At 40.6% G+C, this 27,497-nt stretch overlaps 1 protein-coding gene across 1 annotated transcript in view; it reads right to left on the bottom strand.

The window, feature by feature from the left end:
* The window catches only part of LOC126484232 (uncharacterized), a 421,255-nt gene that overhangs the window by 288,141 nt on the left and 105,617 nt on the right, over window positions 1-27,497 (bottom strand). The window contains exon 5 of the mRNA XM_050107648.1: window positions 16,819-16,905. Within this exon, the coding sequence (XP_049963605.1) occupies window positions 16,819-16,905 (87 nt within the window). The remainder of the gene's footprint in view (window positions 1-16,818; window positions 16,906-27,497) is intronic.

Raw genomic sequence — 27,497 nt, 5'->3', positions numbered from 1 at the left:
AGATAAGAGCTTTCAAATGCCTCCATAAATGAAAGTCAAGAGGGTTGAGGTCAGGAGAGTGTGGAGGCCATGGAATTGGTCCGCCTCTACCAATCCATCGGTCACCCCTGGAGAATGGTGTATTGTATCACAGCCGTCCACAATACAAGCATGAAGAGTCTCTACATTTGGTACCGGGGTTGTGTAGATAAGAGCTTTCAAATGCCCCCATAAATGAAAGTCAAGAGGGTTGAGGTCAGGAGAGCGTGGAGGCCATGGAATTGGTCCGCCTCTACCAATCCATCGGTCACCGAATCTGTTGCTGAGAAGTGTACGAACACTTCGACTGAAACGTGCAGGAGCTCCATCGTGCATGAACCACATGTTGTGCCGTACTTGTAAAGGCATATGTTCTAGCAGCACAGGTAGAGTATCCCGTATGAAATCATGATAACATGCTCCATTGAGCGTAGGTGGAAGAACATGGGGCCCAATCAAGACATCACCAACAATGCCTGCCCAAACGTTCACAGAAAATCTGTGTTGATGACGTGATTGCACAATTGCATGAGGATTCTCGTCAGCCCACACATGTTGATTGTGAAAATTTACAATTTGATCACGTTGGAATGAAGCCTCGTCCGTAAAGAGAACATTTGCACTGAAATGAGGATTGACACATTGTTGGATGAACCATTCGCAGAAGTGTACCCGTGGAGGCTAATCAGCTGCTGATAGTGCCTGCACACGCTGTACATGGTACGGAAACAACGGGTTCTCCCGTAGCACTCTCCATACAGTGACGTGGTCAACGTTACCTTGAACAGAAGCAACTTCTCTATTGCTGACATTAGGGTTATCGTCAACTGCACAAATAATTGCCTTGTCCATTGCAGGTGTCCTCGTCATTCTAGGTCTTCCCCAGTTGCGAGTCATGGGCTGGAATGTTCCGTGCTCCCTAAGACGCCGATCAATTGCTTTGAACATCTTCCTATCGAGACACCTTCGTTCTGGAAATCTGTCTCGAGACAAATGTAACGCGCCACGGCTATTGCCCCGTGCTAATCCATACATCAAATGGGCATCTGCCAATTCCGCATTTGTAAACATTGTACTGACTGCAAAACCACGTTCATGATGAACACTAAGGTGTTGATGCTACGTACTGATGTGCTTGATGCAAGTACTGTAGAGCAATGAGTCGCATGTCAACAGAAACACCGAAGTCAACATTACCTTCCTTCAATTGGGCCAACTGGTAGTGAAACGAGGAAGTACAGTACATACTGACGAAACTAAAATGAGCTCTAACATGGAAATTAAGCGTTTCCGGACACATGTCCACATAACATCTTTTCTTTATTTGTGTGTGAGGAATGTTTCCTGAAAGTTTGGCCGTACCTTTTTGTAATACCCTGTATTTTTACCATGCCATGAGGCTAAAAAGTACCATTCGGCCTCCAACCCAAAATCTACTTTGCGGTTGCAAAGATTTGAAAAACCCTTTTTGTTCTTGTATTGGCTACTACTTCCATCTGAAAAGTATGAGCTTGTCAACCTCGGACAACTTTTCTGTTATGTAATTTTCACATACTTTTGAAACATTCAGACAACCGAAATGTTACGTTCCCAGTAGTCACGTAGAATGCAAATTGGAGAACTGCAAACTTCATCTTTCTCATTTCTGAAGTACCAAAGAAATGGACGGATGCATGCATGCTGGTCATTCACCCAGTGGTGCCCTTACATTTCATCCTGAACCACAAAAAAAGTTTTCTGCAAAATCTCCTAGGACTATGTTTTCAGTTTCGTAAAGCTGTGCTTTTTGTCCTGCCAGAACTTGCTTTGGATTTTAGAAACATAGTGGTGAAATAAAGCAGGCAGAAAGGAATATAAACGTCTGAAAAATGAGATCAACAGGAAGTGCAAAATGAAACAGACCGTAGAGCACTTGCCCACGAAAGTCAAAGGTCCCGAGTTCGAGTCTCGGTCCGGCACACAGTTTTAATGTGCAAGGAAGATTCATATCAGCGCACACTCCGCTGCAGAGTGAAAATCTCATTCTGGAAGTGCAAAATGGCTAAGCAGGGATGGCTGGAGGACAAATGTAAGGATGAAGAGGCATATATCACTAGGGGTAAGATAGATACTGCCTACAAGAAAATTAAAGAGATCTTTGGAGAAAAGATAACAATTTGTATGAATATCAAGAACTCAGATGGAAACGCCCTGGCAGTAGACAACATTCCATTAGAACTACTGATAGCCTTGGGAGAGCCAGCCCTGACAAAAATCTACCATCTGGTGAGCAAGATGTATGAGACAGGCGAAATACCCTCAGACTTCAAGAAGAATGTAATAATTACAATCCCAAAGAAAGCATGTGTTGACAGATGTGAAAATTACCGAACTATCAGTTTAATAAGTCACGGCTGCAAAATACTAACACGAATTCTTTACAAATTAATGGAAAAACTGGTAAAAGCCGACCTCAGGGATGATCAGTTTGGATTCTGTAGAGATGTTGGAACACGTGAGGCAATACTGACCCTACAATTTATCTTAGAAGACACATTAAGGAAAGGCAAACCTACATTTCTAGCATTTGTAAAAGCTTTTGACAATGTTGACTGGAATACTCTCTTTCAAATTCTTAAGGTGGCAGGGGTAAAATACAGGGAGCGAAAGGCTATTTACAATTTGTGCAGAAACCAGATGGCAGTTATAAGAGTGGAGGGGCATGAAAGGGAAGCAGTAGTTGGAAAGGGAGTGAGACAGGGTTGTAGCCTATCCCCGATGTTATTCAATCTTATATTGAGCACGCAGTAAAGGAAACAAAACAAAAACTCGGAGTAGGAATTAAAATCCATGGAGAAGAAATAAAAACTTTGAGGTTCGCTGATGATATTGTAATTTTGTCAGTGACAGCAAAGGATGTGGAAGAGCAGCTGAACGGAATGGACAGTGTCTTGAAAGGAGGATATAAGATGAACATCAACAAAAGTAAAACGCGGATAATGGAATGTAGTCAAATTAAATCCAGTGCTGCTGAGGGAATTACATTAGGAAATGAGACACTTAAAGTAATAAATTAGTTTTGCTATTTATGGGAGCAAAATAATTGATGAGGTCGAAGTAGAGAGGATATAAAATATAGGCTGGCAATGGCAAGGAAAGTGTTTCTGAAGAAGAGAAGTTTGTTAACATTGAGTATAGATTAAGTGTCAGGAAGTCGTTTCTGAAAGTATTTGTATGGAGTGTAGCCATGTATGGAAGTGAAACGTTAATGATAAATAGTTTAGACAAGAAGAGAATAGAAGCTTTCGAAATGTGGTGCTACAGAAGAATGCTGAAGATTAGATGGGTAGATCACATAACTAACGAGGAGGTATTGAATGGAATTGGGGAGAAGAGAAATTTGTGGCACAACTTGACTAGAAGAAGGGGTAGGTTAGTAGGACATGTTCTGAGGCATCAAGGAATCAGCAATTTAGTACTGGATGGCAGTGTGGAGGGTAAAAATTAGAGGGAGACCAAGAGATGAATATACCAAGCAGATTCAGAAGGATGTGGGTTGCGGTTTGCAGTAGGTACTGGGAGATGATGAAGCTTACACAAGATAGAGTAGCATGGAGAGCTGCATCAAACCAGTCTCTGGACTGAAGACCACAACAACAACAGTGGCGACTTTTGAGATTTTCTAAGTTATCAATTAAATATTCGAAGTACTCTTCCTGAGATTGAACCACTGTTCCCATTTCAGCCCTGTCACTTGTGACCCACTGTTTGAAGGTAACATAGTTGTGCATTTCGTCCTCAGATTCACTAAAAAATTCAAGTGGTTCCTTTATCTCACAAACTCATCATACAGTCATAACTGTTATCATCATAGACCATTAAATCTAGTAACTCTTTGCAGTTAACATCATTGAGTTTTGCACCTGCACTCATCAGTTTGACATTTTGATGATTATTAACACATTCGGAGTGTTTTTTCTTGTTTTGGTTTTAGGGCGCAAAACTATTATGGTCATTAGCGCCCGGTCCGTGACTTACGAAACAGTAAAAACCGAAAATGGAAACCAGCAGCAATGGGGACGAAACTCAAAAAATTGGAGAAACTAAAAGCAAAAGGAAGGCTTAAAAATCCACTACAGAAAGGGGTTTGTTGTCCCCAAGAAAAAGCTTCAAATGACTGACGTCATTTCACTGGCACAAATAAACTCGAGAAAGCGATCGGCCGAGCGAGTGTCATCTGCTAAAATTGACGATATATCAGGCGACAGCTGTAGACGGGAGCGTAACGGATTAAAATAGGGGCACTCAATTAAAAAGTGTCTGACCATCCACAGCTGAGAGCAGTGGGGACAGAGTGAGGGAGGATCGCCGCTTAAAAGATGTTGATGGCTAAAAAGACAGTGCCCTATCCGGAGTCTAGTTAAAATTACCTCCTCCCGACGACGTGTTCGGGAGGAAGAGGTCCAAGCACAGGGAAGAGCTTTCACGTCCCGCAATTTATTATGGGGAAGTGTCGACCAATGTGCGTGCCATAAAAGAACAACACGACGACATAAAATGCTCCGTAGATTGGCGAAGGGAATCGATTGAATAGCTGGCCGAAGAAGAGAGACTGCAGCCTTGGCCGCAATATGGGCCGCCTCATTTCCACAGATACCAACGTGTCCCGGGAGCCAGAGGAATGCCACCGAGACGCCCCCCAGGTAGAGCAAGCGCAGACAGTCCTGAATCCGGTGGACCAGAGGGTGCACAGGGTAAAAAGCTTGGAGGCTGAGGAGAGAGCTGAGAGAATCTGAGCAGATAACATACTGTATCCGCTGATGGCGGCGGATGTAGTGGACAGCCTGGAGAACAGCGTAAAGCTCCGCAGTTTAAACCGAACACTGGTTGGGAAGCCAAAATTGATTTGGGGTGTCGCCAACCATATAGGCACTCCCTACACTTAACGATATTTTCGAGCCATCAGTGTAAATAAATGTGGCTTCCTTCATTTGTGCACATAGAGCAGCAAATGCCCGACGATAAACAAGTGAAGGGGTACCATCCTTGGGAAATTGACAAAGGTCACGGTGCAGGCAGATCCGGGGACGGAGCCAAGGCGGTGCTGTACCCCAAGTTGTCAAGAAGGTTTTAGGAAAGCGGAAGGAAAGAGAATGGAGCAGTTGACGGAAGTGGGCACCCGGTGTGCATGGAAGACAGATGGCTAGCATAACGACTCAGAAGGACTGCTCGCCGATTGGACAGCGGAGGTTCAGCAGTCTCAGCATAAAGGCTTTCCACAGGGCTGGTGTAAAAAGCTCCAGACACTAAACGTAATCCACAGTGGTGGATAGAGTCGAGGCGACGAAGAATAGATGGCCGAGCAGAGGAGTAAACTATGCTTCCATAGTCCAATTTCGAGCGCACTAAGGCGCGATAGAGGCGGAGAAGGACCACTCGGTCCGCTCCGCAGGAGATACCATTCAGGACATGGAGGGTGTTGAGCGATCGCAGACAGCGAGCCGAAAGATAGGTAACGTGGGAGGACCAGCACAATTTTCTGTCAAACGTAAGACCCAAGAATTTAGCGACGTCCAAAAACGGAAGGTTGACAGGTCCTAGATGTAAGGAGGGTGGAAGAAACTCCTTACGTCGCCAAAAATTAACACAAACGGTCTTGGAGAAAAACGGAAGCCGGTTTCGGTGCTCCAAGAGTAGAGGCGATCGAGACATCCTTGAAGACGTCGTTCAAGAAGGCTGGTCCGTTGAGAGCTGTAGTAGATCGCAAAATCGTCCACAAAGAGGGAGCCTGAGACATCAGGAAGGAGACAATCCATAATTGGATCTATGGCAATAGCAAACAGTACAACACTTAGGACGGAGCCCTGGGGTTTTTTTGGTAGAAAGTACGGGAGAGAGTAGTGTTCACCCACACTCTAAATGTGCGCTCTGCCATAAATTCGCGAAGAAAAAGGGGCAGCCGTCCTTGAAAGCCCCAAGAGAACAGTGTGCGGAGGATGTCTGTCCTCCAACAGGTATCGTATGCTCTCTCCAGATCAAAAGATTTGCTACTGTTTGGCGTTTCCGGAGAAAATTGTTCATGATATAAGTGGGGAGAGAAACAAGATGGTCAACTGCAGAACGATGCTTTCGGAAACCGCATTGGGCAGGTGTTAAAAGACTGCGGGACTCCAGCCACCAAGCTAAACGGTAATTCACCATACACTCCAAAACCTTACATACACTACTCGTGAGAGAAATGGGGCGATAGCTAGAGGGGAGATGTTCAACCTTTCCAGGTTTCGGAACAGGAACGACGATAGCTTCCCGCCATCGTCTGGGAAAAGTACTGGCGGTCCAAATTCGATTATAAATGCGACGGAGGTAACGCAGACTATGGGTTGATAAATGCAGCAACATTTGGATGTGGATATCATCCGGTCCTGGGGCGGATGAGCGAAGAGAATAGAGTGCATGTTGCAGTTACCGCATGGAGAAAACAGTATTATAGCTTTCGCGATTTTGAGAGAAGAAAGCAAGAGGTTGCACTTCCGCTGCACGTTTCTTCGGGAGAAACGGTGGCGGGTAATTTGAAGAGCTCGAAATCTCAGCAAAGTGTTTACCCAAGGAGTTAGAAATTGCGACGGGGTCCACTAACGTATCGCGCGCTACAGTGAGCCCAGAGACTGGGCAGAAACTAGGCGCGCCCGATAACCGTCTAATCCGACTCCAAACTTCCGAGGAGGGAGTGAAGGTGTTAAATGAGCTAACAGCTAATAAAGAATTTCCAGCTAGCCTTCTTGCTATCGCGGATGACGCGAAGGCATCGCGCACGGAACTGCTTATAGCGGATACAGTTGGCCAAAGTAGGATGGTGGCGGAAAACGCGAAGAGCACGTCGCCACTCACATATTGCGTCACGGCATGCCTCCTTCCACCAAGGAACTGGGGGGCGCCGGGGCAATTCGAAGGTGCGTGGTATTGAACGTTCCGCAGCTGTAAGAATAACGTCGGTAATATGTGTGACCTCATCGTCGACGCTAGGAAAGTGACGGTCATCGAATGTCGCTAGAGACGAAAAAAGTGTCCAATCGGCTTGGGCAAACTTCCAGCGTCGCGGGCGCATATAGGGCAGTTGAAGCTGTAGTCTAAGGACACATGGAAAGTGATCACTCGAGTGTGTATCATCAAGGGCGAACCATTCGAAGTGCCGAGCTAGCGGAACAGTACCGACCGAAAGGTCCAAATGAGAGAAATTTGTCGTGGAGGCAGACAAAAATGTAGGGACCCCAGTGTTGAGGCAAACTAGATCCGCTTGGTGGAAGATGTCTAGCAATAGTGAGCCACGTGGACAAGGATGTGGAGATCCCCAAAGCGGGTGGTGGGCATTGAAGTCCCCAACCAGCAAATAGGGGGGTGGAAGCTGACCAAGAAGATGAAAGAGATCAGCTCGTGCCATTGGTGTGGACGATAGAATGTATACAGTACAAAGAGAAAAGGTATATCCAGAAAGGGAAAGACGGACAGCGACAGCTTGGAAGGAAGTGTTTAAGCAGATTGGGTGATAACGGAGAGTATCATGGAGAAGAATCATGAGTCCTCCATGGGCTGGAGTGCCTTCAACAGACGGGAGATCAAATCGGACGGACTGAAAATGGGGGAGAACAAAGTGGTCATGGGGACGCAGCTTTGTTTCCTGAAGACATAAGATGACCGGCGAGTAGGATCGTAAGAGGATCAACAATTCATCCTGATTGGCTCGAATGCCGCGGATATTCCAGTGGATAATGGACATAGGGTGAACAGAAAATCGAGGAATGTGACCAAGGTTGCCGTCAACTCAACGACTGCTCAGAGCTTGCGACCGACAGTATGGAATGGCATTCAGCCGAAGGCAGAAGATCCTGATCCATAGGTTGCTCAGGAGCAGCTCCTGCCACCAGCGATCGGCCGCCAGCAGTGCGCCTCGGCGACACAGAAGACGGCCGAGGGCGATTTCCGCCAGGTGGTGCTGTAGATGAGACACGCCTTGGCAGAGAAGGAGATGAACTGGGTTTCTTATTAGCCTTCTTGGAAATATGATGCTTAGATGATGGAGGAACCGATGGTTGTGAAGTTGGGGTACGTAAAAAATCTTCACGAGTATGCTCTTTTTTCGAAGTCTTGGTGTCTGACTTCTGGGCTTGAGATTTAGCAGAACCCGATGAAGGGTGAGCTGTAGAGTGGGCAGGCGAAAGTGGTGAGGTTGAATGGGCGATCTTTGCGCTGGCCGATCTGACGACCGTGGCACTAAAGGTGAGGTAGCAAGTCTGCGTGGCCACCTCCTTTGTTGGCCGAGGAGAAGCAAGGACAGTGCTGTATTTTCCTGTCTGAGGCACGGTGGGCTGTCGACTGGCGAATAATTTTCGAGCAGCAAAGGTCGACACCTTTTCCTTCACTCTGATTTCCTGGATGAGCTTTTCGTCTTTAAAAATGGGGCAATCTCGAGAGGAAGCAGCGTGGTCACCCATACAGTTGATGCAGCGAGGGGATGGAGGTGGAAAAGCACCCTCATGGGCATCCTTGCCACACGTAACACATTTGGCTGGATTGGAACAGGACTGGCTAGTGTGATTGAACCGCTGACACCGATAGCAAAGCGTAGGGTTTGGGACATAAGGGCGAACGGAAATTATCTCATAGCCTGCTTTGATTTTGGATGGGAGTTGAACTTTGTCAAATGTCAAGAAGACAGTGCGGGTTGGAATGATTTTCATGTCAACCCTTTTCATAACTATGAACAGCCGTTACGCCCTGGTCAGACAGGTAGTGCTGAATTTCGTCGCCAGACAATCCATCGACGGAGCATGTATAAATGACTCCACGTGAGGAATTTAAAGTACGGTGCGGTTCCACCCGGACAGGGAAGGTGTGGAGAAGTGAAGTACGCAGCAATTTTTGTGCCTGGAGGGCACTGACTGTTTCTAACAACAAGGTGCCATTCCGTAATCTGGAACAAGACTTTACAGGACCTGCAATTGCGTTGACACCTTTCTGAATAATGAAAGAGTTGACCGTGGAGAAGTCGTGACCTTCATCAGACCGAGAAACAACAAGGAACTGTGGCAACGATGGAAAAACTGTCTGTGGCTGAGACTCAGTGAACTTACGCTTGTGAGCAGACATAGTGGAAGGTGAGGAAACCATTGCGGAAGAATCCCCCATGATTACCGGTGTCTCCGATGGCGCACTCCTCCCTTGTGGGGGCCCTCTCTGAGGGCACTCCCGCCTTAGGTGATTGTTCACACCTCAGGTCACACCTCCCGACAAACGGACGGAGGGACCAATCGGCACTTTCGGAAGGTATCAGCTCGGGTAATCACCCCTCCCTGGGCATGGCCGTTACCAGGGGGTACATATGTGTCCTACCTGTCTACCCGGGGCGGGGAATTACGTGTTACCCCGTCACCGGCTACGCACGAAAATGCGTGGGTCGGCCTTCAGACACGCACAGGGAGGAAGAAAGAGAAAGGGAAAAACAAAGAAAGGGAAAGGAAAGAAGAGAGGTCTCAAACGCCGCAGCGGAGAAAAGGGTAAAGAGACGAGGTAAGGAAAAGAGAAGGACAAAGGAAGGATGAAGACATACAAGCAGAGAAGGCGAAGAATGAGTTACATTTACGAGCGTCCGTCTCCGGACGTAGGCACAAACCATACTCCCAGAGGGGGAGAAAGGGAAGGAAAGAGTCAGAGGTGAGGGGGGGGGGGGAGGGGGGGGGGGCGAAGATGGGGGATAGGGAAGGATGCGGAAAAGGAAGGTATGCAGCCCGGAAAGGAAGGAGGGCCACATTAGCTCAGGGTCCCGTGCTCACTACACACGTATCCACAAAAGAGTTGTGGACCCCCTGGGGGGACATTCGGAGTGTGTTCCTGAGGAGCCTATTCAAGATGAAGGCTACAAAATTTGACATTCCAATTTCGCATTCAGCATGAGTATTTTTTAAAGCTACATAAAGTTCATTTAAAACTGACAGCCCTGGTCATTTCTGCCTTGCTTACTTTAACTCAATTTATAAAACCTCTATTGCTATCTCTGCGACCCAGGCACCTTCTCCTGGTCTCATCATCTTCAAAAAACGGCCAGATCTTTTCAATTGTTTCCTCACTGGTAACTACTCCTTTCTTCTTTCCTAAAACTGGTACAATGCTCTGCTCCTTCAGTAATGTCTGGGGTAAATTTAACCAAAAGATCAGAAAAATTGAATTTGTGAATTGTTTTTTCCCTTGACTGTGAGTCGGGGAGCAAACCTAAAATTTTAACTTTTACTTCTTTAGGTGTCACTGAACATTTACTTTTGAATTTCTCAATTAAGCTCAAATATTCGGTGTCCGATGATTCTGGAGACAGGTTCTCTTCTTTGTTAGAATCACCATTGGCATCTGCATAATTAAATCATGATTCTAAGTCTTTTGTAATTTTGTCTGAAATTCTTTGTACCTCACTTTCAATAGTTGCTTTTCTTTTTCCACTACTCCACTCATTCATTTTCAAAGCAGGAGATACTTCTAAATTAGAACAAGCTAGATCCAATCTGCTAATAGCTTCCTCATTAGAAATATAAATGTCATTAACAAGTTTACATGATTCTGGTTCTGGATTCACGGTAAATATTTTTGAACAGCAACTTGAGCACAGGGAATTTCCAGGAATCACAATAAGTTTCACTCAAAAAGCAGTTTTACTTGCACTTAACACGGACAAATGTTCAAATTTTATTTCCCTCAAACCTTCAATAACGAGCATTGTTTCAAAAAGTGTAGCTGTACTTCAGAATATATTTTTTTCTCATGATACAAACTGACAATACAGAAGAATTTACTCGTAACGCAAACAAAGGTTGTCTAAACTCCAGAAAGTCATTAACATTTTTTAAGTTTTTTGAAACTGAACAATAAACTGGTTTATGACTCTCATACTATCTATCCAATAGAGTACCATTCGTTGATTTTATCACACTCCAATTACTCTTTCAAATTTATTTATTATTAAATTTTAAAATTGTTTTAGTTAACATCTTCAACTTTTTTAGTCCTGTCTTCCTCAGTTGTGTGTAATATTACGGTATATTGATAATTTTTACTTATGGACCGTCTGACAGAAACTGAATAAAACACAATTTTAGTGCAATACGCGTTTCGCCTTTATTTTCTGCAAGGCATCATCAGTGGCCTGGAATATGTACATATGTTAGCTATTTAATTTACATTTTTGTCACTGTTCATATAGGTTATAAACAGTTCTGGTGGTTGGTATTTCCTATTAAGTAGCAATGTTTTGAACTGTACTTACAGGTTGGGTGGACAATTTCTTACATACTACGCTCCCGTTGCATTTTTGGTGTTGTTCTTCTTATGAATGCCAAATTGCGATTTTATTCCACATTCCCAAGCACTATGAACTGAATGCTTGTTTCAATGCAATGTTTTGGCTTCTATTGCCGACTGTCAAATGTTTTTGCCAAAGATCGAATGTTATTGCCAACTTTCGAGTGTAATTATTGAAGTATCTGTGATCTGTTCGTGTATGCGTGTGTGTGTGTGTGTGTGTGTGTGTGTGTGTGTGTGTGTGTGTGTGTGTGTTTTGGTGTGATATAATTTTTTATTTTTTATTTTTTTGTGCTGTGTCAATGTGTGTGTGTGTGTGTGTGTGTGTGTGTGTGTGTGTGTGTGTGTGTCCAGATGACGTGGGGAAGAGTTTTTTTGTTTTATGTTATCCTTTCCTTTATTAAAAAAAGAAAAAAAATCAAATAAATTTTCCTGACATTGCAATAAAAAAAGAAAATGGCAAACATACATTTAACATCTTTAGAAAACCAACAGACACAATAAAACATTCCACATCCAACCACCCCCACAGCCAGAAACTTGCAGCACTAAGACACATGTTACATAGATTAAATAGAATCCCACTAAGCAAGAGAAACTATGAACAAGAAATGAGTACAATCAAAAAAATGGCTCTGAGCACCATGGGACTTAACATCTACGGTCATCAGTCCCCTAGAACTTAGAACTACTTAAACCTAACTAACCTAAGGATGTCACACAACACCCAGTCATCACGAGGCAGAGAAATTCCCTGACGCCGCCGGGAATCGAACCCAGGAACCCGGGCGCGAGAAGCGAGAACGCTACCGCACGACCACAAGCTGCGGACTGAGTACAATCATACAAATAGCTAGGAACAATGGGTATGACATACATGTGGTACACAAGCTCAATCAAAAAATAAAAACACAAATACAAAACAAACACAAAATTTCCAGAATACAAAATAACTCACAAGCTGAAAACTTACAAACACACACAATGATAACACAACACAGAAAAGAACCAGATGATACACCATGACCTACACACAAACATACACACAGAGTTGCAAACATCCTAAAGAGACAGGGCTTTAAAATAGCATATATGCCTGGACAAAACCTCCAATCACACCTAAGCCAGCCATCTACCAAGAGGGACAAATTCCAACAATCAGTAATATATAAACTTGAATGCCAAAGTTGTGATGCAGTATACATAGGCATGACAAGCAGGAATTTTGAAACAAGATACAAAGAACATATCAGATGTTGGAAGTACGAAACAAACCACTCCACATTTTGCGGAGCATTTAAAACACTATAACCATCATCCTACAAACACAGAACAACAAATGAAAATAATGAGAATAAGCAACCATGACAAACATCTTACACAAACACAAGAAAACTTCCACATCCAGAAAGCCATAGCAGAAAACAAACATAAATGAACAAACACACATCAGCACAGCCTCCCTACTTCACTTAATAAAGGAAATGATAACAAAAAACTCTTCCCCACACCATCTGGGGACACACACACACACACACACACACACACACACATACACACACACAGCCAAAAAAAAAAAAAAAAAAAACCAAAATACACACACACACACACACACACACACACACACACACATGGACACAGCATAAAAAAATAAAAAAAATTATAACACACCAAAAAACACACCAACAAACGCACACACAAATGCATACACGAACAGATCACAGATACTTCAATAATTAAACTCGAAAGTTGGCAACAATATTTGATCTTTGGCAAAAACATTTGACAGTCAGCAATAGAAGCCAAAACATTGCACTGAAACAAGCATTCAGTTCATAGTGCTGTGGAATGTGGAATAAAACTGCAATTTGGCATTCATAAGAAGAACAACACCAAAAATGCAACGGGAGCGTAATATGTAAGAAATTGTCCACCCAACCTGTAAGTACAGTTCAAAACATTACTACTTAATAGGAAATACCAACCGCCAGAACCGTTTATAACCTATATGCACAGTGACAAAAATGTAAATTAAATAGCTAACATATGTACATATTCCAGGCCACTGATGATGCCTTGCAGAAAATAAACGCAAAACGCGTATGGCACTAAAATTGTGTTTTATTCAGTTTCTGTCAGATGGTCCATAAGTAAAAATTATGAATATACCGTTGTTTTAGTTAGTTGAAAATCACACAACAAAAGCACGTAAAATATTCTGCACTCTCAGCGAAGTACGTAGATCCACGCTAACAGAGGCTTCTGAACAGACTGACTCCAAGAGTGCCACAACCAGCACATTTAGTGGGGGTACACAGTTTATGTACAGACTTGTCACAGACTGCTGGGCTCCTGTGCAGACTCGTTACTGTATCCACTGAGCTCCTGACACACTTGCCTTAAGGACTAAACTTGTGTGCAAAAAAACTGCAGCCTCCTCAACAACAGAGAAATTTTACATGTTTCTCATTTTATTTTTTTTTTTTTTCATTTTTAACTTGTAATAATGTGCTACTTAATTGAGAATAAAGCAAGATGTAAATGGTCAATTTTTTAACATAGAACTAAAGCAAAAACCACTATTTTTTAATATTTTATTATCAAAATAAGCAATACTAACTAAATATTGGGTAGTAGTATTAACTAAATGTAGGTTACAACTAAATTTTATTACAGTGAAACAATAAACCATTTATACAGGCAACAACCATACCATCAATTGTAGTGTAATTACTTCCTCATTTCCAAAAATTCGTATCTTTGTTCATGGTCAAATATCTATGTTCAAATTTTTACAGTACTTTGCCATCATATAGTCATACAAAATGTGTAAAAATCAAATTTTTACATTCAGTCCCACAAGAGATAACTGGCCCCAAACCTTAAAAAAAAAAAAAAAAAAAAAAAATCGAAATTTTTAAATTTCAAAAATTTATACAAAATTAAGGAAACATTTGTCACTGTTCTTGCTCTATATAATGCTAGCATTTTATATCTAAATAGAGAAAAAATGCACTCTGATAAATCACTCCTTGGTTAGTTTTGGCTCTAAAAAAGGGATTTTCTAAATTTTCAGTACCAAATTTTGGAGGTCATTTTGACTGGTTATTTTTGAATTTAGGGTATTTTAGGAAATTAACAATGTCACAGAGGAATATTTTCTAAAAACAGTCATGGCAACTGCAATGTTGTAACTTAACTCAGTGCAGAGATATTCTAATTAATGGCAACATCTCCAAATTGAAAAACCGTCATGTGGTTACAAATAAATATAGCCGCCTTTCAGTAAGGGTGAAAGATAAAGTATTATTAAAAACTGTTTTGAACTTATCAGTTATAGGGTAATCACATATAAAAAATCAAAATATTTAAAAATGCTCAAGCAACCCTCATTGGATCATTTCATATGGATTGACCCAAGAACAAAAGACAAGAACGAAATTATTTCATTCACAGGTTGTCACTGTGCAGGAAATACGGGCAATGCCAAAATCGGATCATTTGCACTGTAAAACTATACCCCATTTTAGAGAGAAAGCAGTAGAATAAATCATGCCAGATTATTACTGTAAGAGGAGAGGAAACGCACTGTAGTAATCAATATTTATGGCAAGTTTATATTCTTAAATGGGAGTAGAAGCGAGAGTGAATGTGTATAGCTCCACACTTCATAGCAAACATAAATACATGCTTCTGTTGACAAATGGACAAAAAATCCCCACACAATTATTTGCTTTTAGGAAACAGTATGAACGTAAGATTAGTTTAGCATTTTTTACTGGATCTTTATACTTACGTACTCTGCTGCCTATAATTATTGTCTACCACTGCATCACACTACGTTTCTGAAACCTGGTAACCTATTAAGAGTCCTTAGAAACATAAAACATGAGAAATGCGCTGCCAACTTTCTACAGTTCTTAAAAGTCACAAATTTCTTTTGCCGTGCACACCCCCATTTGTAAAGTAAGACAGGTACTCGCTAGATGCCTCAGTCAACCACTCAGTTCACACGCCACACAGTTGCTACTATTGCAATGGACGATGGGGGGTGGGGTGGGGGGGAGGGGGGGGGGGGGAATGCTGTGTCAAACAAGGTATAGAGCTGAGAGCCGATTACTGTCTGATACATATCACACACACTGTGGATGGTGACCAAACTGAGGATTTCTCATCAGGTCAGATGCAGTACATTATCTCAGATGAAGAGACACACAGAGAAGGCTTGTACCAGGAAGCCAGATGAAGCTCCATCAGTAAACACTTCCGGGCTAAGTTGCCGTGGTCGATCTGTAGAACTACTTCTCCCTGACGTTTCATTCTCAACTAAGGAGAACATCTTCCGAGGTGAGTCAACGACTGGCTGCTAGGAGCTGGGGCCGCTGCTTATATGGATATCGTAGGGGGCGCCACCACACGTCACGTGGCGTCGATGTGCAGCTATCTCTGGCTATCGTCTGTTCTCTCGATTGCAGGCAATCGATTGTCACGTGATTGATGCAACGTCGACCGCCATATCTTATCCAATTTTAAGCCTTCTTCTTTACAATTGAAATTGTATTCATGTTTGTGGATTTCAATTGCCTCTCTATACATACATGTATAAGAAACGCAGTCAGTGTGTAAAGGAGGCAACTTACAAATCACTTATTTGCTCCATTTTAGAATACAGCTCGAGTGTGTGGGACCTGCACCAAACGGGAGGAAGAAGGGCACCAGGAACAGTCACAGTTGGGAGAGCATCACAGAAAAGCTGAAAAATCTGAATAGGCAGGCACTTCGCAATAGACTGATTATCCATCAAATGTGTTCTTACAGAGTTTCAAGAGACAACACCAAGTGAATAATCTACTAATATACTTCAGCCCTCTACGTATCACTTCCACAGGATACACAAAGATGAGACAGGACTAATCTTAGTAAATACCGAAAGGTTTTTAAGCAGCCGATCTTGCTACGACAGGACAATTGTAACTGGAATCGGTAAATACCTCAGCGTAACTGTTTGTGGGGATACAAAATGAAATGGTCACGTATGCTCATTGGCAGCATGAACGGGCACAAGTTTGTTTGCCCAAGAGATAGCATCACAGATATAATGGAAAATGAAAAAAAACCTATTTACAAAGTTTTGAGGACTAGCATTAATGGCAGCTGTATGAACGTACTGCAGCCCAACACGTCTTACTCCTGTTGGGACAGTGAAGATGAGATTAGATTAACTGCTATGTGCAAACAGGCACTTAAGCAATCAGTCTTTCTGCACTTCGTACCCAAACAGAATGGGGAAAAAATGTAATATTCAGTCGAGTACCCCCTGGCATGCATTTCACATCGGTTTCGAGAGAACAGCTGTAGCACGAGATGTATGCATCAGCTCCATTCCTGAGTGAACAGAGGTCTGGCATTCGGCTTGCTGTGTAATGAAATGCAGGATTGCAGACAGTGTTTGTGACAGAAGTGGGAATACCCCAGCCTTACCTCAGACGGGCACTCCTCGACAATCCCACTGTCCGAGTCCCGGCCCCACTCCTCTGCCTCATACTTCACTGCTGTGTTTGGCGCAAACTGAAAACAAACAAAAGCAAAGTTCACTTGAGAAAAACTATAAAACTGTCACAAAACTTCAGGCCGCTACTTACATTTAGAAGGCAACATTTTTACACGGGAGAGAGGGGGGATAGGTGTGCTGGGTATGGTATCAGCTTTTTTGGAACTACCAGTCAGTGGTTCGGATTAGGTTAGGATCTTGGGCATCACAGGCTGCAACCATTTACCCTTGTGGGCCCTTGTTTGTGAGTAAAAAATGAAAAAGAATTTCTCGCAGTCTACTGCAGCCTCAAATATAACACCTAATTTCAAAATGGCTCTGTAGCGTACGGGTTACGTTACTTAACTGATGTGCTGTTGGGTGCTATCTACTTTTCTTAGATATTTATCAAGAGTTGAAGAGGCTATTGTAGCAATCATTGAGGGAACAGGGTTCAACCAACTGCAGATTGTGGCAGACGTTGGAACGAATTATGCCTGTCGTCTGGCCTTCGAGGTCATTCTCGGGTCATTGCAGCGACTGACAGGGAAGGTTGAGAAGACCAGCCTTGCACGTGGAGTTTCAAAGACATTCACAATTCACAATATTGTCTCCAGATTTGATTGTGGCCCCTCGGTTCCGATTTGAGTGGAAGGACTGAACCACAGACTTTGAATGTTGTACGACGAGTCAGGCTGCCACTTCCTGGACTTGCGTCATAAGGCTGTGAACTGTAGGGTCCCCTTAAATATGTCAGGTGCACACTACACATCAGAGGCTGCTACTCTGGTAGCTGACTGTGTGTGGAGTGCACACAAGGGTTCTTAGATTAGGCAACTCTCCATCCAAACCAGATAACACAGCTGTGGGAAATCCAGAAGTATCAGTGTAAGACTGAAAGAAATTACTCCCACAGGTGAGTTTTACAATCCTAATGGTAAATCACCATAGACAGCATTCACAAGACAGTACCAGAATTTGAAGTGGTCGTGAAAAGCAGTGAAGCTCCCATAATACTAGGTACAGAAAGCCGACTGAAACCTGAAATTGATAGTAGTGAGATTTGTGCAGAAAATTTAAGCGTATATTGAAAGGATAGACAAATGGGAAATGGAGGTGCTGTATTTGTCACAGTAGACAAGTAACTCAAATGGATTGAGACAGAAACTGAAGCTGCATGTGAAATCGCTTGGGCAGGGGTGAGCATAAAATGATAATTAGATCATTCTATTGCCCACGAGACATGTCTCATGAAGTAATGGAGAAAACATCAGTTCACTTGTACCTAAGTTACGCAATAATACTGCAATCATCGGTGGAGCCTTTAATCATCCAACAATTAATTGGGAAAATTACAGTTTAATTAGTGGTAAATGAGATAAGATATCCTGTGAAACTTTACAAAATGCCATCTCTGAAAGCTACTTACAATAGATGGTCAGGAACCTCACTCATGACGGAAATACATTGGATTTAATGGCAACAAATAGACCTGACCTCTTTGAGGATGTCCACATCAACACTGGTATCAGTGGCCATGACATGGCTGTGGCTACGCTGATTACCAAAGTGCAAAGGACAATTAAAACAAGCAGAAAGATATATATGTTCTGTAAAATAGATAAAAAGTCAATAGTGTCATATCTCAATGAGAAATTTCAAAACTTTCAGCACAGGGCAGGAGCATGTAGAGGAAACCTGGCTCAAGTTTAAAAGAATAGCAGACAGTGCACTGGATAGATATGTACCCAGAAGAACAGTTCACAGCACTAAGCAACAATGAATTTGCTACTGGGTGAAAATAACACAAGTAAGAGAGAGCGCTGATTTTGATTTTGCAATCAGAGATGTTGTAGGGCGTGTGGATTTAAAGTCATAGGTGAAAGCCTGTACACAGATTAATATGTAGCTGCATCAACGAGCCGTGTTTGATATACGATTGTGTGAATGTGTATTCTCCAGGTTCCTCTGATTTATGCGTCTGTGGAACGATAAGTGTGCAGTAGTACTAACAAATAGGCAGACTCTGACAAGTTCTAATTAGTCCGTGAGAAGTTCTAACTTGTCAGCGAGCTACAGCATGCAGGCGGGTTCCAATATTTTGTAAAATTAGTCCCTGAGCAATTTCTCCCATTCGTCCATTTGTCTGATTCAGAGGTGACTAGAGAGTAGTTTGTGCTACTGTGGTTCTCTGTTTTGTTAATCAACAGTCACAGTAACATGCATTTAAATGATTTCGTATAAGAGAATTTGGTATCTCATGATTTAGTAAATGAAAGATGAATAGGTTGAGTTGTGTGAACTGTCTGGACTGATTTTGCTATATCTGCAGCTTGTTTACGTGAAATCTGAGATCAAACAAAATCGAGGACTCCTCATTTCTGTTGCAACATCTACTACTGCTGCTTAACCCAGTCGTTAAATGGTAAGCGAATTCGAATGCCTTTTACTTTTTCCACAATTTGGTGGGAGCAGAAAGTTCACCACTCAGATTAATATTTCTGCCTGACCACCCTCATATCCGGGTTCAGCAGGAAGAACAAGTCAAAAATCGTGTACACAGATTGGCAGTCTGCTCTAAAGCCAGCCTGTGGCGAATGGAGCAGATTACCCAGTACCAATTCCTCCTCCATTCAATGCAAGGAAAATCAAAGAAAGTGATACTGAAGGTAATGATAGTGATGCCGGAGCTATGGAACTGTTGGGTTCCAGACTAAAGGAGTGAAGAGATGTACAGTTACGCATTCTCGAGATTGTCGCATGAAATTCACAGCATGTCGAACATGGTGTTGTGATGTAACGTGACATGACAGGTTTCGTAAAGGAACTGGATAACAAATACGTGGTGGAGGACTGGAGACTTCTGGTGACTCTAGCTTGAGCAGTCTCAAAGCTGAACTACTACACAATGTAAACCATCAATTCCTGTCACTCGCGCCATGGGAATGAATGAAACCTATGAAACAGTTAACACTCTCTAGATGCTGGTAAAGTACTCTGAGCATAACTGGAATACTTGCGGTGATTTGAAGGTTGTAGCCCTTCTGTCAAGAAGGCAGACTGGGTATACAAAGCTCACGTGCTTTCTTTGTCTGTCGAATAGTCACGATGACAAGAATCATTACATAGTGAAAAATGGAGCACCCAGAAACTTACCAGTAGTCAGATGGCACATTGTTCAACATGTGCCTCTTGTGGATATTAATAAGATTTACCTTCCTGCACTCCATATCAAACTGGGTTTTGTGAAACAGTTTGTTGCAGCGACGGATAAAACAAATCATGATTCTCATTACCTAAAAGGCAAGTTTGGAAAGATTTATTTATTTATTTATTCTTTGCCCATGGACTCCAGCTGAAAATCCAGCTGACAGTATTGGGTGTGTCATACAATAGGCTATTAACATCAAACTTGGTTTGGTTATATATAAATAAACAAATAATTAAACAAAAATTGTCTATAAGCATACAAAGGTATTACACGTTTCACATTATATATACACACAAATCCAAACAACATACAGAAATGATAATTTTTAAAGGTACATTTCAGTAATGATATAACATATTTAAACACCATCTTAGTATTCACTCAAACTGTATACACATTTCTCTGTGAGATATAGTTTCAAACGATTTTTAAAACATTTTAGGTCTGTTTCTTCTCTAATGATTTTGCCTGCTTCTTCAGGGGCAGTCAGACAGTTTTAGATTTCTGTTTATCATTTCCTCTTGTACCGTGTTTGTGTACATCTTTATTTAGGAGGTATTTATCGCTTGACCTTACTACCATTATGATTTGGTATATGTACAGTGAATATACTGTCATAATATTATAGAGTACAAAAGCTAGCCTACAGGTCTGTCTTGGTGGTATTTTTGCAATGCCCCTCACTGCCCTTTTCTGAATTGTGAATATTCTTTTTTTAAGTAGTCAGCTTGTGCACTTCCCACCATATGAACTGAATAAGACAAATGGGGGAAGACAAGTCCATAATACACTGATCTGAGGACTTTATCATCCACAGTCTTTGCTGTTTTATGCACGATGAAGATCTGTTTGTTTATCTTTTTACACAGTGCATCTATGTGCTCCCCCCATGCCAAATGTTTGCCTATTATAGTTCCTAGAAAGTTTGTGCTGGTTACTTCTTTAATACTCTTTCCATTTATATTAACATTTATATAATAACTTTCACTATGCTTGGTCTGAAATACTACATTCATTGTTTTAGACTGATTCGTAAACAGGTTGTTTTGTGTTAAATATTTATTTGCATTTTCGATATTCAGGAGTGCTTCCTTCTCAAGCTCCTCCTTTGTGTCAGCTGTGCAAATGATTGTTGTGTCATCAGCATACATTATAAGTTTCTGATTTATATAGCTAGGGAAGTAATTTACGTAGAGTATAAATAGTTTCTGATCTGTAGTTTGCTATATTTCCCCCACTAGTATGTCTGATTTGTGTGCATTGTTTCCTATTTGTAATGTATGTCATAGCATTTTCCTCTAATTCCATACTGATATAATTTCATCATTAATTTTGAGTTGTTCACACAATCAAATGCCTTAGATAGGTCCATAAAAATCCTACAAGTCTTTTGTTGCCTGTCAAGTAAATTAAGAATGTGCTCAATTATATCTGTCGATGCTGTTTTTGTTGACTTCCCATGTTGTGATGAATGCACTATACTGTACTTTGTTATAAAACTTACAATTCTATTCTTTATTATCATTTCATAGATTTTAGCAAATGTTGAGATCAATGATAATGGCCAGTAATTTCCTGATTCATCCCTGTTCCCTTTCTTAAATATTGGCTTCACTTTACTTACTTTCAGTGAATCTGAAAAATATACCTTCTTCTATCGCAGCATTCAGCATGTTTGTCAATGGTTTTAATATACATTCTCTGCATTCCTTTATGAGATGTGACGTGACACCATCCAAGCCAGATGAATGTTTAATTTTAAGTTGTTTTATTAGGTTTGACACTTCTGTATCTGTTGTAGGTATGAAAACCATAGTATGATTTGTATGTGAGGGGGTTTAACAATTTACTTACTGCATTTGTTTTATTTTGTCTTATTAATTCGTCTGCTACAGTAATATAATATCTGTTAAAAGTATTCGCTACTTCCAGAGGGTTTGCGTTGCTTTTCCCACTCATCAGTGGGCAGATGTCCTCTGCCCGATTTGTTACTTTTCCTCTCTCTTCATTAATGAAAGACCATAAACCTTTTGAGTAGTTCTTTCCCTTATCTATAGACATCCTGATGAATGATGCTTTAGTTTCTCTGATAAAACTACAGTACTCTTTATTTTTTATTTTATACAGTGTGTTGTAGGCCTCAGTTTTTTTTTTTTTTTTTTTTTTTTTTTTTTTTTTTTTTTTTTTTTTTTTTTTGAGAGGTCATAATACACTCTCAGATTATTTCTGGCATGGATTACTTCTCCAGTCACCCAGTTTTTTGTTGTTGTTGCTTTTTGACAAGCCTTTTACTAACAGGACATGTAACATCATAGTAATAATCGAATAAAGAAAAAAAACTGGTTCCATTTGGTGTTTGCATCTTTAGCTGCATATATTGTTTCCCAGTTTTCTGCCTCTGACATCTTTTTTAGCAGATTTATGTAATGTGGGTAGTTCTGTCTTCTCATCTCCCATATCTTCTGCACTGAATCACTAGTCTTTATATTTATGTCTATCATGATTGCAAAATGGTCTGCTGATGAGGAGTTTATTACCTGTGCGTCACAACAGCATGTAGGAATATTTGTTATTACATGATCAATTATGGTTTCACTATGCTTTGTTACTCTGGTTGGTTTATCTGTTTTTAATTTTAGATTGTATATGCTCAATAAGTCCAGTAGGGTCTTAGTACTGACTGTATTTTTACTTGTGTCTATGTTCAGATCTCCTATGATGATCAAATGAGCATATGTTTTTGAGAGGTGTTGGATTATATCTTCCAGCTGTTCAAAGAAGGTGATTGATACAAACCTAACACACAACATAAATTCCCAGCAATTTTAGTTTCCAGTGCTGTAGCTTCAAAGCTCAATTGTAAGATGAAAACTGATGCAAAATTGAAAGCAGGACCCTTCATTGGACCAAAAAAGCAAAAGTTGATTCGAGATCCACAATTCAAGTTGGAGTTCACAGAATTAGAAACAGTAGCTTGGGATGCATTTGTGCTTGTCGTGTACAACTTTCTTGGAAACCACAGAGCAGACAACTATGCAGAAACTGTGGACAATTTGCTAACACAGGGTGTATATGTGGACAAGGAAGAAAAATTTCCGGATTTCCCGGTTAATAATACACTTTCTCCCAGGTGAAAACACTCTTTTTCCTTGTTACATGACAGTATATATTCCCTTATGAATTCTTTGAATGGTTATACATGGTTATACATGGGTGTAGCATTTCCCAGCACTTCAGAAAATGAAACTTAGAGAAAAAGACACGTTTTGGAAATATCTTTTATGTACAGCAACATGTACGTTGCGGATTTTCTTATTACGAATGTATACATTGGAATTCCACCAAACACCGCATTTACTCTCTGAATCATTGAATGGAGATTGCGATGCGTTTCTGTAAGCCAGTGATCTTGGCAGCCAATGACAGCGGATATTCAGAGCGTAGGACACGTGATGTAATCAGCCAACAGCAACATCACTGTTACGTAGCATGAACACACAAACAGGGAAAGTTAATAGTTTAAATTAATTGACATAGTGTTGCTACAAGAAAAGCAAAGTTTTCACATATAATATTGGCCTCTAAGGCTAATAAGGTGCAAGAGAAGGTAAGATTTCGCATATAATGTTGATCTTTTTTTGTGCATGTTACACTTTAAGATATATCAAACAAAAGTGGCAGCAAAATTTTTAATAACGACATAAATGTCTGATCTTCAGGGTTTGAAATTCTTCTACATAGCTCGTCATCAAAGAGCTGATTTTTAAATGAGATTCAAACACTCTGTGATTTAAGAAATTAATGGTACATTCTCGCACATAGTTCAACTTACGTAAAAGGATATTTACTTTGAAAGTAATGCTTTTCAAACCAGCATTCGCAATATTTTCCTGTGCCCTGTGAGAAATAGGTTCATCGCAGCAGCTGCCAGAGAGCGCAGACAACAGGCGACACCGTGCTTGTGCATGTACCATGACGCAGGAAGCCCATATGTACGTACGTGTAAAACATTAAAAGTTCCTACATTATGTCATAAAAAAAAAAAAACAAGGTATCAGAGGATAGTCCAAGAGCATCGGAATTTTGTGAACCATATTAAAATGTGCACATTTAAAGTGCATACTTAATGTGCACATTTGTATGATGGTTCAAATGGTTCTGAGCACTATGGGACTTAACATCTATGGTCATCAGTCCCCTAGCACTTAGAACTACTTAAACCTAACTAACATAAGGACATCACAGAACACCCAGTCATCACGAGGCAGAGAAAATCCCTGACCCCACCGCGAATCGAACTCGTGAACCCAGGCGCGGGAAGCGAGAATGCTACTGCACGACCACGAGCTGCGGACCACATTTGTATGTCCAGATTCACAATGAAGTAGACCTCGACCTGATATTAAGCTTTTCAGTGTGGTTTTTGCAACGTAAATTTTCTTGGAGCACAATTACTGTATTGTATCTTATTTGGTTCTTTATTATGGCATAATGACATATGTGCTAGAACATGAAAACATGCACTTGAAATGCAACGAACAGTTGAAATTAGCCAGTACTGTGGAATTAAACATTTCGTTTAAATACATTGACTGCCTCTGCGGAAAAGGTTAATAAAAGTCAAACAGACAATAATAGCTTCATTGTTCTGCAAGGCAATTAACGCTCGACAGTCAGAAAGCTGGAAATAAAATAAAATCTGAAACTAATGACATATTTTAGCCTTCCGTAATTATGTCAATCAATTTTAATTCACCATCAGCTCCCGGACACAGATATCATTTTGTTTTCATTTGACGTGAGAGTAAACGAAGGGGAAATAGCAAAATCGCTAAATGTAAACACGGGTCACGTGGAGACTACCCACTATAACTCAGACTGCTCTGCACATCAGCCTCGAATCTACAATATTTGCGAACCAGATCAATACTTAAAAAAAAAAAAAAAAAATTTTTTTTAAATATGTTAATCTTGTAGCGCACATCTTTCTGAAAAGTCTAAAACATAAAACATATGTGTTAGATTTGATTTGATTTGATTTATTTCGTGTTCCATAGGTCAACTGTGTTGAATACACAAGGACGTGGAACGAGTCAGTTTTTTACAAATACAGTCTGATAATCTTATAGCATATACAGAAATTTGAGTACATAATTATATAAAAACTTATACAGTAAATTCTTTGGGCAGCAATATAGAAAAAGAAAATACATATTTTCTTAGAATTATTAAAACACTACAGAAAACAGATACGGAGCACACACAGATACAGATCTCAGGTTAAATAAAATTCGTAGTGGCATTATGTCAACTTGTATTATATAATATTAAAATATTACAATTTATTTAGTTAAAAATTCATCTAGACTGTAAAAAGCTTTTTCTAGCAGAAATATTTTTAGTGCTTTCTTAAACTCGCTATTGTTATGAATCTTTGTCTTTATTTCGGGAGGAAGAGCATTGAAGAGTTTTGCTCCAGTGTAATGGACACCCTTTTGTGCCAAGCTCAAATTTCTGAGTTCACTGTGTATGTCATTCTTCCTCCGTGTGTTATGCTCATGATAATTACTATTTGGTTGAAATATATCTATATTTTTACAAACAAAACACATGAGAGAAAAAATATATTGGCATGTAGTTGTGTATATTTTAAGATTACGAAAACTATTTCTACAAGAGTCTCTTGGGCGCAATCTACATATAATTCTTAAAGCTCGCTTCTGTGCAATGAACACTTTCCTTGCTAATGGCTGGTTGCCCCAAAAAATAATTCCGTACTCAATGAGACAATGAAAATAGCCATAATAGGCCACTTTTGCAGTGTTAGGTTCAACACATGTAGTGACAACCCGTAAAGCATAGGTAGCAGAGCTAAGCCTCTTACAGAGATCAATAATATGTGAAGACCAGTTCATTTTCTTGTCAATGTGCACTCCAAGAAATTTTGTTGTTTCCATTCTGACTATTGGTTGATTACCACATGTCACACTTATCTCTCTCTCTTTTTCTGTTTTTGTACAGAATTGAATAAAGCTGGTCTTACTGGAATTTAATGAGAGACCATTCACCTTGAACCAATTAACCATATCTGAGAGTATGTGATTACTGAGTTCCTCAAGATTGTTGACTGTTCTACTGCTCATAAAAATTGTGGTATCATCAGCAAATAATGTAAATTTACACGGCAGGCTTGTACATGATGGTAGATCATTTATAACAATCAGGAATAATAGTGGCCCAAGAATTGAGCCCTGGGGCACTCCACATGTAATGGAACTCCATTCAGAATCTGAGGAAGTGTCACATACTCCACCCGAGCTATTCAACACAACTTTTTGTTTTCTGTCTTGGAGGTACGACTGTAGCCAATTGCCTGCAACACCACTTATTCCTACTAATTTTGCTTTTTGCAAGAGAATCTGGTGATCAACACAGTCAAACGCTTTGGATAAATCGCAGAAGACACCAAGTGCTAGCATTTTTTCATTAAGGGTTTCTAGAACTTCATTTGCAAGTGCGTAGACTGCGTCTTCTGTTGAACGGCCCTTTTGAAAGCCAAACTGGCTTTTGCTGAGAACTCCATTCTTCATGAGATGATCAGTAATTCTTACATGTATTAGCTTTTCTAGAATTTTGGAGAAAGCTGTCAGCAAAGAGATAGGTCGATAGTTAGTTAGTTCAGCTTTATCCTCCTTTTTGTACAGGGGCTTCACAATGGCATACTTAAGTCTACTGGGAACAACACCTTTCTGAAGGGAAGCATTGAAAATATGACAGAGAATGTCCCTTATCCACACACAAGAATATTTCAATAAGTTACTAGATATATTATCAACCCCTGCAGAATTCGTACTTTTTAGAGACATGATGATTTTTTGAATTTCTTCTACAGTGACAGGATTAAGGTGCATTTCTGAAATTGTGTTAGAATATACAGCTTGACAAAGAGTTACAGCTTCATCAACATCGGGCTTGCAACCAATCTGTTGAGATACTGATAGGAAGTGTTTATTAAAAATCTCAGCCACCCTTTTGGGGTTATCTATTAGGATACCTTCATATCTGATATTATTTATATCTTCTTTACTTGTTGCATCTCTTCCAGTTTCTTTTTTTACAATGCTCCAAATTGCTTTTATTTTATTATTAGAATTATCTATTTTCTTCTCATAATGAAGGGCTTTTGATTTCTGTATTAGTTTCTTCAAAATTTTACAGTATATTCTATAGTGTTCCCATTTTTCTACATCTTTACAGAATCTTATTGCAGCATAAGTTTCCCTTTTGGTTTTACATGACTGTTTTATACCTTTTGTAATCCAAGGCTTGCTTACAGAATTGGAAGCACTGTTTCTGACCCATTTCTTGGGAAATATTTCTTCAAAAAGAGCACAGAATTCATTTATAAAACAGTTAAAT

This window comes from Schistocerca serialis, chromosome 6 (assembly GCF_023864345.2).
Source record: "Schistocerca serialis cubense isolate TAMUIC-IGC-003099 chromosome 6, iqSchSeri2.2, whole genome shotgun sequence".
NCBI classification, from domain to species: domain Eukaryota; kingdom Metazoa; phylum Arthropoda; class Insecta; order Orthoptera; family Acrididae; genus Schistocerca; species Schistocerca serialis.
This window is presented reverse-complemented; position numbering and strand designations above follow the sequence as displayed.